This window comes from Agelaius phoeniceus, chromosome 24 (genome assembly GCF_051311805.1).
Source record: "Agelaius phoeniceus isolate bAgePho1 chromosome 24, bAgePho1.hap1, whole genome shotgun sequence".
NCBI classification, from domain to species: domain Eukaryota; kingdom Metazoa; phylum Chordata; class Aves; order Passeriformes; family Icteridae; genus Agelaius; species Agelaius phoeniceus.
In genome coordinates, this window is record NC_135288.1 from 8,094,142 (window position 1) to 8,108,716 (window position 14,575).

The 14,575-nt window shown below is 56.9% G+C and overlaps 1 protein-coding gene across 8 annotated transcripts in view; it reads left to right on the forward strand.

Moving 5' to 3' along the window:
* The window catches only part of AGRN (agrin), a 73,406-nt gene that overhangs the window by 29,428 nt on the left and 29,403 nt on the right, over positions 1-14,575 (forward strand). For all 8 annotated transcript variants that reach the window (XM_077190424.1, XM_077190425.1, XM_077190426.1 and 5 more), the window contains 6 exons: positions 1,343-1,390; positions 5,373-5,588; positions 6,056-6,280; positions 7,406-7,630; positions 8,546-8,752; positions 13,210-13,431. In XM_077190424.1, the coding sequence (XP_077046539.1) occupies positions 1,343-1,390; positions 5,373-5,588; positions 6,056-6,280; positions 7,406-7,630; positions 8,546-8,752; positions 13,210-13,431 (1,143 nt within the window). The remainder of the gene's footprint in view (positions 1-1,342; positions 1,391-5,372; positions 5,589-6,055; positions 6,281-7,405; positions 7,631-8,545; positions 8,753-13,209; positions 13,432-14,575) is intronic.

Below are 14,575 nucleotides of genomic sequence, written 5' to 3' on the forward strand. Positions count from 1 at the left end.
TTTGGGAAGGGCAGATGATGATCAGGAGGATGTGAGGATTTGGGAAGGGCAGGTGCAGGTGAGGATCAGGGGGACCTGAGGATTTGGGAAGGGCTGGAGATGATTGGGAGATGTGAGGATCTGGAAGGGCTGGTGCAAATGATGGTATGGGGGATGTGAGGATTTGGGAGAGGCAGGTGATGACTGGGGGGATGTGAGGATTTGGGAGGTGCTGGTGATGATCTGAGGGATGTGGGAATTTGGGAAGGGCAGGAGATGATCTGGGGGATGTCAGGAATTTGTAAAGGCTGCTGATGGTTGGGGGATGTGAGATTTCCCCTGAGCTCTGGCTGTGAATGTGATCCCTGGTGCAGCTGAGTCCATCCCACCCTGGCTGTGGATCCAGGTGTCTGTGCCAGGCTCCTGCTCCCCCTCCTGAGGCCTGGCAGAGCCCCCAGCCCCATTTTGGGGTGTGCAGCTCCTCCGGTGCTCAGGGATGAACCCAGGGGTGTCCCCCAGGAGCCTGGAGCGTGCTGTGCTGGGCTCACCTCTGCCACAGCCCAGCCCCAGCCCCAACCCTGGGTTCTGGGTGTTCCAGAGGGGTTCTGGAGCTGAGGGAGCTCAGCTCAGCTCCCCCATGCTCCATCAGGGTCCCCAAACAGGGGCTGGCAGGGGACCCTTGCTTGGGGACCTTGCAGTTCTGCTGCCCCTTCCTCCCACTTTTTGGGGGCTGATTGGGGGAATCTGAGGATTCAGGAAGGGCTGGTGCAGGTGATGATTTGGGGGATGTGAGGATCTGGAAGGGCTGGAGATGACTGGGAGATGTGAGGATCTGGGAAGGGCTGGAGATGACTGGGAGATGTGAGGATCTGGAAGGGCTGCTGCAAGTGATGACTGTGGGATGTGAGGATTTGGAAGGAGCACGAGATGATGCAGGGGCTGCAGCATTCCTGCTCTGGGCTGGCTGTGAGGCCAGCTGTGTGTGGGGTGATCCACAGCAGGATTGGCCCCAGGAGATGGGGCAGGACAGGCTGGGGCAGGTCCAGCCCTGCCAGGCACCGGGGGCTGCTCCCAGAGGCGCTTGCCCAGTACCTGGGGCTGGCCCAAAGTGGCTTTGGGTGATCCTGGGACCTCCTGGGAGCCACACCTGCTCAAGGAGGGATGAAACACCATCCCAAGGAACCCATGACAGCTCCATCAGCACCTGGGACTATCCCAAACTCAGTTTGGGTAATCCTGGCTCCCCTTCCTGCCAGCTTCCAGGAGCTCCTGGGGGCCAGATCTCCTCACGGAGGGATAAACAGCATCCCAAAAAGGGCTGGGGCAGGATTGTGACAGCTCCCGGGTTTTTGTTTCCTTGCAGACAAACCCAACAGTTACTTCACGCAGACGCCGCCGCCGCCGCGGGATGGTGAGTGCAGAGTGTGCCCAAATCCCTGGGGCTGGGTGCAGAGTGTGCCCAAATCCCTGGGGCTGGGTGCAGAGTGTGCCCAAATCCCTGGGGCTGGGTGCAGAGTGTGCCCAAAGCCCTGGGGCTGGGTGCAGAGTGTGCCCAAATCCCTGGGGCTGGGTGCAGAGTGTGCCCAAAGCCCTGGGGCTGGGTGCAGAGTGTGCCTAAATCCCTGGGGCTGGGTGCAGAGTGTGCCCAAAGCCCTGGGGCAGTGCTGGGGGTGCAGGATTTGGGTGAGGAGGGAGGAAAAGGGCTCCCTTTTCCAGGGATTTTCTGGGGATTCAGGATTTGGGTGAGGAGGGAAAGCAGGAGCCCCTCAGTGCTCCTATTTTCCAGGGATTTTTTTGGGATGCAGGATTTGGGTGAGGAAGGAAGGCAGTTCCCCCTCAGTGCTCCCCTTTCCAGGGATTTTCATGGGATTGTGCTCCCATTTTCCTGGGGATCCATGATTTGGGTGAGGAAGGAGGGCAGTGCCCCTCAGGGCTCCCTTTTCCCAGATATTTTCCTGGCTGGAAGCAGGGAAGGGCTGCAAAAGGTGAATTTCTGCAGCCTTGCATTTTCTCCCACCTTTCCTCTGGTTTCACTGAGAACTTTGGGTTTGGTTTTTTGTTATTTTTTTTTCTTTGTGAGGTTCTTATCAGCTTCAGGAGCTGCTGGATGCAGGGCAGGCAAGCCCAGGCTGAGATAAAACCATCACAGGAGCTTTGTTCCCTTTTTAAAGCCAGGCTTAAACCCTCTGCCTCTGCTGGCAGCTCTTCCCCCACCTCCACGTGCACAGATAAGAGCCCAGCAAACAGAAAACAGCAGCCAATTAATAACCTGCTTGTTGCCTTTTTTTTTTTTTATTTAATTTATTTTTTTATTTTTTTCCCTCATTTTTGCCTCCCCTGCTGGGGGTGGGGGAGACAAGGATGTGAGATAAAATGTGATTAATCTATAATTGGCCCAGGGAAAGGCATCTCGAGCGAAAAATAAACCCCCACGTGGGTGGAACTCCTTGCTCAGGGCTCCAAAACATGAAGAGCCCAGCCCAGGCAGATGCCAGACTTCCCAAAGATCCCCCAGGAGATGGGCAAGGGCCTGTTCTGGGGGCTGCCAGGGTGCAGGAGGGGTTTGGGGGACACGGGGAGGGGATGGGTTTGTGCTGCTTGTGTTCCTGGGCTGGCTCTGGGACAGGGTTTGGGCTGGGAAAATGCTGGGATTTGGATGAGGTTTGCTCAGGAGCTGGGGGAGGAAGGGTTGGATCAACCTGGAGGGTCGGGGAGGTCCCTTCCCCTCCCAAAGCTGGGCAGGGTCACTGTCCGGCCTAACAAAGCCAGGACTCAGGTCTGGGGTGCAGAAAGGGCTGGGCAGGGTCACTGTCCGGCCTAACAAAGCTGGGGATCAGGTCTGGGGTGCAGAAAGGGCTGGGCAGGGTCACTGTCCGGCCTAACAAAGCCAGAGCTCAGGTTTGGGGTGCAGAAAGGGCTGGGCAGGGTCACTGTCCGGCCTAACAAAGCCAGGGCTCAGGTTTGGGTGAGGAAAGGGCTGGGCAGGGTCACTGTCCGGCCTAACAAAGCCGGGGATCAGGTCTGGGGTGAAGAAAGGGCTGGGCAGGGTCACTGTCCGGCCTAACAAAGCCGGGGATCAGGTTTGGGTGAGGAAAGGGCTGGGCAGGGTCACTGTCCGGCCTAACAAAGCCAGGGCTCAGGTTTGGGGTGCAGAAAGGGCTGGGCAGGGTCACTGTCCGGCCTGACAAAGCCGGGGATCAGGTTTGGGGTGAAGAAAGGGGCTCCTCCTCACTCCCCACCCCGGGTGATGCAATAAATATTTGAATACTGATGAGGGGGGCTGAATATTTGAATATTGAGGAGTGGGGCTGAATATTTGAATATTGGTAGGGCGGGGCTGAATATTTGAATGTTGATGAGCGGGGCTGGGCTGGGGGACAGGAGCACCGGCCCAGCCACTCTCCATGGCAACGGGCACCTCGCTCAGCCCGAATTAATTAATGCCCAGCCCGAATTAATTAATTAATGCCCACCCCAAATTAATTAATGCTCAGCCCTGCCGTTCCCACTGCCCCTTTTGGGCACAATTTTTTTTTATCCAATATGAGCTTTTTTTGAGCACAGTAAATGTAAGAGATGAAACAGGTTAAAACAACATATTTCACCTATGTGAGCAAACTGCAAACTAAATAATTTAAACCACTCATTCAAATCATTGGGAATAATCCCATTCTCCATTTAAATAGGAAATGGATTTTTGCTTTAAGTTCAGAATTAACTGTGTGTCTCAGGCCATGGCCATGGCCAAGCCAGCCCCAGCTCCATTCCCTCTCCCCATCCCCTTCCTTCAGGATGAATCCCACAATTCCCTTCCCCTGGAATTTTTACACCTCATCTGCATTTTTTAGAAAAACCCCAAAGAGAGGGAAGGAGCAGCTCTGGGAAGTGCAGGAGAGACTCAGACTCTTCAGAAAAATGATGAATCCCTTTAGATACCGCTGGGAGAGGAGGAGAATTCTTTTCCTTTTGATTTCCCGGGATTTATGGGATTTATCTTGCGCTGGGGCAGGAGAGGGGGAGAATCCTTTTCCTTTTGATTTCCTGGGATTTATCTCTGGGTTTGCAGCTCCAGAATCTCCAGGCAGTCAAAGGCAGACGCCTGGGAATTGAAGTGTAAATGAGGAGTTTGATTTTCCTTTTAGGATTCCTCTTTTCCCTTTTATGTAGGTCAGGCTCTGGTTCTGACGTGTGGGGGGCACTGGGAGGGGGCACTGGGGCAGGGAGCACCTCAGGGAATGGATGGGGCTGTCCCAGGGAAGGGGAGAATCGGATTTTAGGGAAAGGTTTGGGGGCTGACTGTGTGTGTGTGTTTCCCTGTGCCCCCTGGCATGTCCCTGTGCCCCTCATGTGTCTCCGTGCCCATTGGGGTGTCTCCGTGCCCATTGGGATGTCTCCATGCCCATTGGGATGTCTCCATGCCCATTGGGATGTCTCCATGCCCATTGGGATGTCCCCGTGCCCATTGGGGTGTCTCTGTGCCCATTGGGATGTCTCTGTGCCCATTGGGATGTCTCTGTGCCCATTGGGGTGTCTCCGTGCCCATTGGGATGTCTCTGTGCCCATTGGGATGTCTCTGTGCCCATTGGGGTGTCTCCGTGCCCATTGGGTGTCTCCATGCCCATTGGGGTGCCGGGGGATGCTCTGTGGGCTTGGGGCCATGTGTCTCCGTGCCCATTGGGGTGTCTCCATGCCCATTGGGGTGTCTCCATGCCCATTGGGGTGTCCCCATGCCCATTGGGTGTCTCCATGCCCGTGGGATATCTCCATGCCCATTGGGTGTCTCCATGCCCATGGGATGTCCCTGTGCCCGCAGGGTGCCGGGGGATGCTCTGTGGGTTTGGTGACCCCCATGGGATGTCCCTGTGCCCTCAGGATGCCGGGGGATGCTGTGTGGGTTTGGTGACCCCCATGTGTGTGTCCCTGTGCCCGCAGGGTGCCAGGGGATGCTGTGTGGGTTTGGTGGGTTTGGTGACCCCCGTGTGTGTGTCCCTGTGCCCGCAGGGTGCCGGGGGATGCTGTGTGGGTTTGGTGACCCCCATGGGATGTCCCTGTGCCCGCAGGGTGCCAGGGGATGCTGTGTGGGTTTGGTGGGTTTGGTGACCCCCGTGTGTGTGTCCCTGTGCCCGCAGGGTGCCGGGGGATGCTGTGTGGGTTTGGTGGGTTTGGTGACCCCCATGTGTGTGTCCCTGTGCCCGCAGGGTGCTGGGGGATGCTCTGTGGGTTTGGTGGGTTTGGTGACCCCCATGGGATGTCCCTATGCCCGCAGGGTGCCGGGGGATGCTGTGTGGGTTTGGTGGGTTTGGTGACCCCCATGGGATGTCCCTGTGCCCGCAGGGTGCCGGGGGATGCTCTGTGGGTTTGGTGACCCCCATGGGATGTCCCTGTGCCCGCAGGGTGCCGGGGGATGCTCTGTGGCTTCGGGGCCGTGTGCGAGCGCAGCCCCTCGGAGCCGGGCCAGGCCTCGTGCGTGTGCAAGAAGGGTCCCTGTGCCCCCGTGGTGGCCCCGGTGTGCGGCTCCGACCACTCCACCTACAGCAACGAGTGCGAGCTGGACAGGGCCCAGTGCAACCAGCAGAGGAGGATCAAGGTGGTCAGCAAGGGACCCTGCGGTGAGTGAGGGACCCTGGCTGGCCCCAGGGCAGGCAGGGACACCTTGGGCTGTGGCTGGAGGGGTGGGGACAGGGCTGGCGACACTGGGGGATCATCAGAGCTGCCTTGGGGCTCAGGAGAGTGTGGTAAGGAGGAGAAATGGTGGAGAAGTGATGGAGAAATGGTGGGAAAGTGATGGAGAAATGGTGGGAAAATTATGGAGAAATGATGGCCATGGGCTGGGCCAGGGACACCAAAGGCTGGGAAGGGAAGCTGAGGAATCACCAGCTCTGCTTTGGAGGTCAGCAAACTGTGAGGAGGGAAATTATGGAAAATTGTCTCCATTGCTGCTGAATTGGGGCATTTAGAGGGACAATTTGGGGGATCTTGGGATACATTTGGGTTATTCCAGGAGAGAAGCGGGACATCCCGTGCCGCGCTCTCACCTGCTCCGTGCCCTCACCCCCGTCCCCTGCCGTGTCCCCAGGCTCCAAGGACCCCTGTGCCGAGGTCACCTGCAGCTTTGGCAGCACGTGTGTCCCCTCCCCTGACGGCCAGGGCGCCCGGTGCGTGTGTCCCTCGTCGTGCAGCGGCGTCGCCGAGAGCCCCGTGTGCGGCAGCGACGGCCGCGACTACCGCAGCCAGTGCCACCTCAACAAGCACGCCTGTGACAAGCAGGAGAACGTCTTCAAGAAGTTCGATGGCCCCTGTGGTGAGGAGGGCGTTAAGTGTCTCGGGGAGGAGGGGGTTAAAAAATGTGCCCAGCTGGGGTAGGGGTGCGGGGGGAAGGAGAGGCGGGAGAGTGGAGGAGGAAAGGGCTGGTGGGTCAGGGGGTGGGAAAGGGTGGTTTGGAGAGGAAAAGGGCAGAAAAGGGGTGGTTTGGGTAAGAAATGGGTGGTTTGGGTAGGAAAAAGGTCACTCTGGGCAGTAGAAGGTCACTGTGGACAGTGAAAGGTCACTCTGGACAGTAGACGGTCACTCTGGACAGTAGACGGTCACTCTGGGCAGTAGAAGGTCACTCTGGGCAGTAGAAGGTCACTGTGGACAGTAGAAGGTCACTGTGGGCAGTGAAAGGTCACTCTGGACAGTTGAAGGTCACTTTGGTGACAGCTGCTGAGCCAAGAACCAGGCAGTGCCTCCTTCCCCCGGGTGTTTGTGCTCCAACCCTGCTGAGCCAGAGAGCGACTCCAGCACCGGGGTCAGCTCCTCCTGCTGCTGCCCTGGCCCTGCTTGGGGCAGGGAAATGCTGCTGCTGCTGCTGCCTGGCTTCCTAAAGAGATCCTGGAGCCAAAACATCCTGGAATTGGAGAATCCCAAACAGCTCCTGGAATTGGAGCATCCCAAAAGCAGCTCAGGATGGGGAAAAAGGCAGAGTTTATCCCAGTGCTGTTCCCTTTGGAAATGGGCTCCGTAAGGACTGAGTCCTTAGGAGCACAAAGGAAGATCTGGGGGCTCTTGGGGAAGGAGCAGAGCCTGGGACGCCCCAGTTTGGGCAGGGAGTGACAGTGCCAGAGGGCAGGGAGTGACTCCATGGAGCACAAAGGAAGATTTGGGGGCTCTTGGGGAAGGAACAGAGCCTGGGAAGCCATGGTTTGGGCAGGGAGTGATTCCCTGGAGCACAAAGGAAGATCTGGGGGCTCTTGGGGCAGTGCAGGGATGGAGCAGAGCCTGGGAAGCCCCGATCTGGGCAGGGTTTGGGCAGGGAGTGACTCCTTGGGGCAGAAAGGAAGATTTGGGGGCCCCAAAGGGATGGAGCAGAGCCTGGGAAGCCCCGGTTCGGGCGGGGAGTGACGATGGCAGAGGGCAGGGAGCGAGCCGTGCCTCCCGCCCGTGCCAGACCCGTGCCAGGCCGTGCCGAGCGAGCCGGGCCGCGTGTGCCGGGTGAATCCGCGGACGCGGCGGGCGGAGCTGCTGCCCCGGCCCGAGGGCTGTCCCCCGGGCAGGGACCCCGTGTGCGGCGACGACGGCGTCACCTACGAGAGCGAGTGCGCCATGGCCCGCTCGGGGGCCATCCGCGGCATGGACATCCAGAAGGTGCGCTCGGGGCAGTGCCAGCCGCAGGGTGAGTGCCCGCCCTCCTCATCCTCATCCTCCTCTCTCACAGCATCCCCTGGCTGCCCAAAGAGGCTGCCTCAAACAGAGCCTAGAGGCTCTATTCTGTTTAAAATAGTAGTAGTTCTTTGTTTAATGTATTAATATGTTCTTTTAATAAAGTATCTAATAAATAAATATATAAACATAATTAATATCGCATAATACATTATATATTTTATTAATATATTAATGCTCTATATAATGTATTATATATTTTATTAATATATTTATTTAATGTATTACTTTTACAATATATTTTATATAATATGTAATATATTTTATATAATATATAGTACATAATATAAATCAAATATATAAAGTAATAATACTATATATAAATATAGAAATAGATAAAGTAATTATATAAAATAACTATATTATAATATATAAAATATAGAAATATAAAAATATATATTAAATACAATATAATATATTAATCATATTATGTAGCACATTATATAGGTTCACATAATAAATACATATACAATACATTATATAATAATATATAATAAGTATAATTTATTATAATACTCTATATATTAACATAAAACTTGAGGCATCAGTCCAGTACCTGAAAAACATAAAACTTAAAGCCTGAGGCATCAGTACAGAACCTGAAAAATATTTGAAAAAATACTAAAAAAAATACTAAAAAAAAATACTAAAGCATCAGTACAGAACCTGAAAAAAAATTTTTTTAAAAAGTATAGAACCTGAAAAATAATAAAAAAGAATGCTAAAGCATCAATACAGAACCTGAAAAATATTAAGAAAAATACTAAAGCATCAGTAGACAACCTGAAAAATATATCTAAAAAAAATCAGTAGAGAACCTGGAGAATATTAAGAAACCCGCACTAACCCTGCCTGGCGTGTCCCACAGACCAGTGCCCGGAGCCGTGCCGGCTGGGCGCCGTGTGCCTGAACCGGCGCGGGGCCGCGCGCTGCTCCTGCGAGCGCATCGCCTGCGACGGCGCCTTCCGGCCCCTGTGCGCCCGCGACGGCCGCACCTACGGCAGCGACTGCCAGCGCCGGCGCGCCGAGTGCCTGCAGCAGCAGCACATCCCCACCCGCCACAGCGGGCCCTGCGGTGAGCGCCGCCGCGGGGCCTGCGACCAGGCCTGCACCACGGGGCCACGGGAGGCTGGGGGGCCCAGGCTGGTCTGTAGGGATGGTGGGCCCCAAGGTGCCCAACGGGGATGGTGGGCCCCAGGCTGTCCCACGGGGGTGGTGTCCTCTAGGGATGGTGGGCCCTAAATTGGCCTGTAGGGGTGGTGGGCCCTAAATTGTCCTGTAGGGGTGGTGGGCCCCAGGTTGGCCTGTAGGGATGGTGGGCCCCAGGTTGGCCTGTAGGGATGGTGGGCCCCAAGCTGTCCCATGGGGGTGGTGTCCTGTAGCGATGGTGGGCCCTAAATTGTCCAGTAGGGGTTGTGTCATGTAGGGATGGTGGGCCCCAAGTTTTCCCATGGGGATGCTGTCCTGTGAAGTTGGTGGTCCCCAAGCTGTCCCACAGGGATGGTGTCATGTGGGGGTGGTGGGCCCCGAGTTGTCCTGTAGGGATGGTGGTACCCAACTTGTCCTGTAGGGTTGGTGTCCTGTAGGGGTGGTGGTCCCCAAGTTGTCCTGTAAGGATGGTGGTCCCCAAGTTGTCCCACAGGGAAGGGATGGTGGTCACCAAATTGTCCTGGATGGGGATGCTGTCCTATGGAGATGCTGGTCCCTGCCATCCCACAGGGATGCTGGTCCCGCCCTGTCCCACAGGAATTCTGGTCCCCAAATTGTCCCATGGGGATGCTGTTCCCTCCTGTCTCATAGGGATGTTGGTCCCCAGATTGTCCTGCAGCGATGCTGTCCCACGGGGATGCTGCTCCCCTGTCCTGTGGGAATGCTGATCCCCCACCTCCCCGGGCCCTCTCCAGGCAGGATGGCTGAGGCTGCGTGGGTGCCCCCTGAGCAAGCCCTGGGCCCAGCCTGGCACGTCCCTGTCCCGTGTTTCTGTCCTTGCAGCAGCCCCGCTGTGTGCACGTCTCCTGTCTCTGTCTGCTGTGTGGCACAGGGGACACCCATCTGTGTTTGAGCCACTGTCTGTGACCTCCTGCTGGTTTCTGTCCCTCCCCACCACGTCCCCCTCGACCCATGCCATCCATTGCTCCTCCCAGGGTAGTGCCAGTCTCCAAATCCATCCATGCTCTCCCTTCCATGCCTGCCTGCTTCTCTCCACCGGGAACTCTTCCCTCTGTGCCCTCTCTGCCGCTCTCACCGTGTCTTTGTCTCGTCTCTAGGAGAAGCTCCCCCATGGACCTTTCTCAGGAGGATGGGATGGGATGGGGCTTTGGATCCTTAGGAGTGTCCAGGTGTGAGGTTCTCCCCTGGGAAGTGCAGGAGGTTAAAGCAGCCCCTGCACTCATTTGGATGAGTTACAAGTTGCTCATTTCGGCTCACTTTGGGTTTTTCCCACCTCTGGAACTGCGTCCTGTTCTTTTAAGCTGATGTTTGATCAGGTATCAGCTGGGTTGAGCCTCCTGAAGTGCCTGGCAATCAGGATCCCACGCTGGGGATGTGTTTTGTTGGCTTTGTGCTCCTGCTGGAGGATTTCGAGGCTGCCAGACCCAGCTGCTGGAAAAGAATTTGTCAGGTTCCCAAAATCCCACTCAGAATAATCACAGCTGTTATTTTTAAGCCTCCATTTCCCTGTGTTCCTGGTGGGGGAATGAATGGCTGGGAGTCAATCCCCCAGGTTTTCCCTGTGGGAAGGGCTGTGATCCCATCAGGGGGGATTTTTTGCAGCCCTGGCTCTCCTCAAACCCTCCCCTGTGCCTCCTTGAGAGGCTGAAAATTCCCAAATTTCTGGGATGAGCAGGGAATTCACGCTGCTCTGAGCATCAGCCACGCATCATTTCCACCGTGTTCTGTGGAAAAAGGCCAGGAGCAGCAGGGTGAGGTCCTGGTGCACCTGCCATCCCTCCCTCCACCTCCCTCTCCTTGATTTCAGCTCCCCTCCCTCCTGCCCAGCGCACATCTGCTTCCAGGAGCTGCATCCTGGTGGGACACGAGCAAAAACTGGGGGAATGAATCAAAACCAGGGCTGTGTCTGCCAAAAGTGGGGTTGCAGAGTGCCTGTGACAGCTCCAGGCAGCCCTGGAGCCCATCCCCAGGAGGTGTGAGCAGATTTTTTTTAGTCCTGTCAGCTCTGGAAAGGAAAAGGAAAAGCTCTGAGCTCAGAGCTGGGGAGCTCATCCGTGCCTGGGAGCTGTGGGAATGCAGAGCTGGGCAAGGCTTGGCAGCTTTTTAACCCCTCACAAGCACCTGCCTGACAAACCCTGAGCTCTGCCGCCTTTTCCAGCAGCCAGGCCAGGGAGGCAAAGCCAAACAAAACCATCCAAGCCATTAAAAGGGAGAAAGTGATTGGAAGAACAATTGGAAAATACATCACACAGGAATTTCTATTTTGTAGTAGCTGTTACAAGCTTGCTTGTTTGCTTGTTTTCAGCTCAGGTCTTCATTCAAAAACAAGTTTTGCAATTTTAATTGGTAAAATAATAATTCTTGATAAGCATTCATCGTCAAATTTCTTGGTTTGAGTCATTCTGGGTGCTGCAGCTCAGAAAGAAGGGATGGGATGAGGCTGACATGGCCAGGAGTGCAGGAAAGAAGGAAGGAAGGTGTCTGTAGTTGCATCTGTCTTTTCCTCTCTCTGCTGTCCTCTCTTTCTCTCTCTCTCTCTTTCCTCTTTTGTCTGTGTCTTGTGTTTTACAGTGTTGCCTGTGTGGAGGAAGGAATTCTGTCCTGGCACCACCCTCCTGCTCCCTGCCCGGACACCTCTGCTGGGAGCTCGCCCCTGCTCCGTGGCCCCCTCTCACTGCTCCCACCTGGCTCTAGCTGGGCCTGAGAGCCCCCAGGATGGAGAGCTTGCCCTGAGAGCCCCAGGATGGAGAGCTTGCCCTGGCCTTTGTCCCATCCCTGGCCCCAAACCCTGCTGGAGTGGAAATTGCTCTTGCCCGGTGCCCGCTGTGCCCTCCAGGCAAAGGAGAGAGGGAGCAGAGGTGGGTGCTGGGAGCCCCCCACTCCTCAGCCAGCCCCTCCCCAGGGCTGCTGCATCACCCTGGACTGCTCCTGGTTGATTTTCCCTCTCCTTCTGCTCCCAAATGGCCCCCATGGCTTCCCCAGATCCTCCTGCCTGGAGTTCTGCCTGCCCCGTGCTGCCCCAGCTGTGCTCTGTGTCCTGCTTGTCCCCTGTCCCAGGGCTCCCAGCTCCCTCTGCCAGGCTCACAGGAGCTGGTTCTGCTCACAGTTGGCTTCTCCTGGGAATGTTCCCCTGTGGAATTGGTGTCTCTGTGTGCAGGGGACATGGTATGGGGGCAAAAAAGAAACAAACGTGGGGACAGCAGCCCAGGGAGCAATTCCTGGTGCCTGGGGAGAGCTCAGAGCTGCAGGGAAGTTGGGGACGGAGGTGGAGTCGTGTCCTTGTGCCTGAATTTGGGGACAGAGCTGTGTCCTTGTGCCTGAGCTGTCCCCTGTCCCTGTTCCTTTGCAGACCCTGGCCCTAGGTAGGCAGATCCTGCTCCAGGCCCTTCCTGGCTGCCTGGCACAGGTGCCACAGAGGTGCCACCACGGTGCTGCTGGCAGGGGAGATGACCAGGGCCCCTGCAGAGGGACCTTGCCCAGCTCTGCCTCGCTGCCAGGGCTGTGCTGTGTCTGCTGTCGCTCCATCTCCTCCAGGCTGCATTGTCTGTCCCCACCTGTGTCCTTGTCCTGTGTCCTTGTCACTGTCCAGCCCAGGTGAAACCCGTGGTGTCCTTTCCTTGTCCCAGAGGGTCACTGGGCAGTGCTGGCTCTGTCCCCAGCAGCACAGCCCCTCCTTCCTCGGCTCCTGGGTGCTGGGGGTGAACCCCTGGCATGTCCCTGCCAGCAGGGAGTGGGACACGGCCTCTGCTGTCACTTTGTCACCCCTGGGCATCCTCAGGGGAGGTGGCACTGCTGGGCTGGGGCTGTGCATCCAGGGGGAATCTGGGCTGAGGGAGGGACACGGGATGTGCCCATCCTGCCCCACAGCAGCTCCCTGGGAAGAGGAGGGAAGAGGATGGGGTGGGCAATGAGCAGGAACCAGGTGTGTCCTCCCCAGGCAGCTCCTCCTGGGGAGCCCCGGGAGCTTTGCAGGGAGCAGTGGATCCCAGGGAAGGGAGAAGTGTGGATCCCAGGGAAGGGAGCAGTGGATCCCAGGGAAGGGAGCAGTGGATCCCAGGGAAGGGAGCTGATTTTCAGGCAGCAGTGGATCCCAGCAGTGAGCCCTCCCCGTGGGAGCTCTCTGGAAGGTTCTGCCAGTGCTTTCTGGCCAGGGGACAAGGTGGCCACCCTGTCCCTGTCCCCGTGCCCATCCCTCACCTCTGCCAGGCCCGGGCACTGTGCTGAGCCGGGCATGGCAGGGTGGCAGGAGGGCACAGGGCCCAGCAGCTCTGAACCCACCATGGCTCGGGGCGGGCGGGTGCCCCCCATGGGACACTGTCACATCCTGCCCCGTGCCAGCCGTGCCATCCCTGTCCCCTGCAGACCTGGGTGCTCCCAGCCCCTGCCTGAGCGTGGAGTGCTCCTTCGGGGCCACGTGCGTGGTGAAGAACCAGGAGGCCGTGTGCGAGTGCCAGCAGCAGTGCCAGGGCCGCTACGACCCCGTGTGCGGCACCGACCAGCGCAGCTACGGCAGCCCCTGCGAGCTGCAGGCCATGGCCTGCCTGCTGCAGAGGGACATCGGCGTCAAGCACAAGGGGCCCTGCGGTGAGACATGGCTGGGGCTGGGCACCAGGGCTGGGTGTGTCACCAAAGGGACACCAGGGACATTGGGCCTGTGGTGAGACACGGCTGGGGCTGGGCTCAGGGTGGGTGTGTCACCAAAGGGACACCAGGGACATGGGGCCTGCGGTGAGACACGGCTGGGGCTGGGCTGGGCTGGGTGTGTCACCAAAGGGACACCAGGGACACGGGGCCTGTGGTGAGACACGGCTGGGGCTGGGCACCAGGGCTGGGTGTGTCACCAAAGGGACACCAGGGACATGGGGCCTGCGGTGAGACACGGCTGGGGCTGGGCACCAGGGCTGGGTGTGTCACCAAAGGGACACCAGGGACACGGGGCCTGCGGTGAGACACGGCTGGGGCTGGGCTTGGGGGTGGCTGTGTCCCCAAAAGGAACATCAGCATCCGTCACAGGGGACCCTGTGGTGAGATTTGGGCTGGGATTGTGGTGACGGTGGTGGTGGTGGTGGTGGCTGTGTCCTCTGAAGGGACATTGAAGTGAAGGACAAGGGGCCGTGATGTGAGATTTGGGCTGGGATTGTTGTTTTGTTGTTGTTGTTGTTGTTGTTGTTGTTGTTGTTGTTGGCCTGTGTCGTCAAAAGGAACACCAGGGTGAAGGACAAAGGATGTGATGAGACTTGGGCAGGGGGATTATTTTGTGGTTGTTAAAAGAAAAATCTCCAGACCGGGATAAAACCCTCCAGGCTGGGATGAAAACCTCCAGGCCGGGATGAAAACGTCCAGGCTGAGACGAAAACCTTCTGGTGGGGATAAAAACCTCCAGGCCAGAATAAAAACCTCCAGGCCGGGATGAAAACCTCCTGGTCGGGATAAAAACCTCCAGGCCAGGATAAAAAACACCAGTCCAGGATAAAAACCAGAATAAAAGCCACCAGGCCAGAATAAAACCCACCAAGCCAGGAAAAAAACCAGAATAAAAACCTCCAGAGCAGAATAAAAGCCTCCAGGCCAACAGCAGGAACTGAGCAGGGGGTTGGTGCCTCCTCCTCCCCCATGCCAAGGCAGCAGCTGCTGTGTGCAGGAGAAAAGCAGGAAAAGCACCTTGGAGCCAAATTCCTGGTGAAATGACTGGCAGGGAGGGAGGGAGGTGTTGGGAGGGGAGGATGAA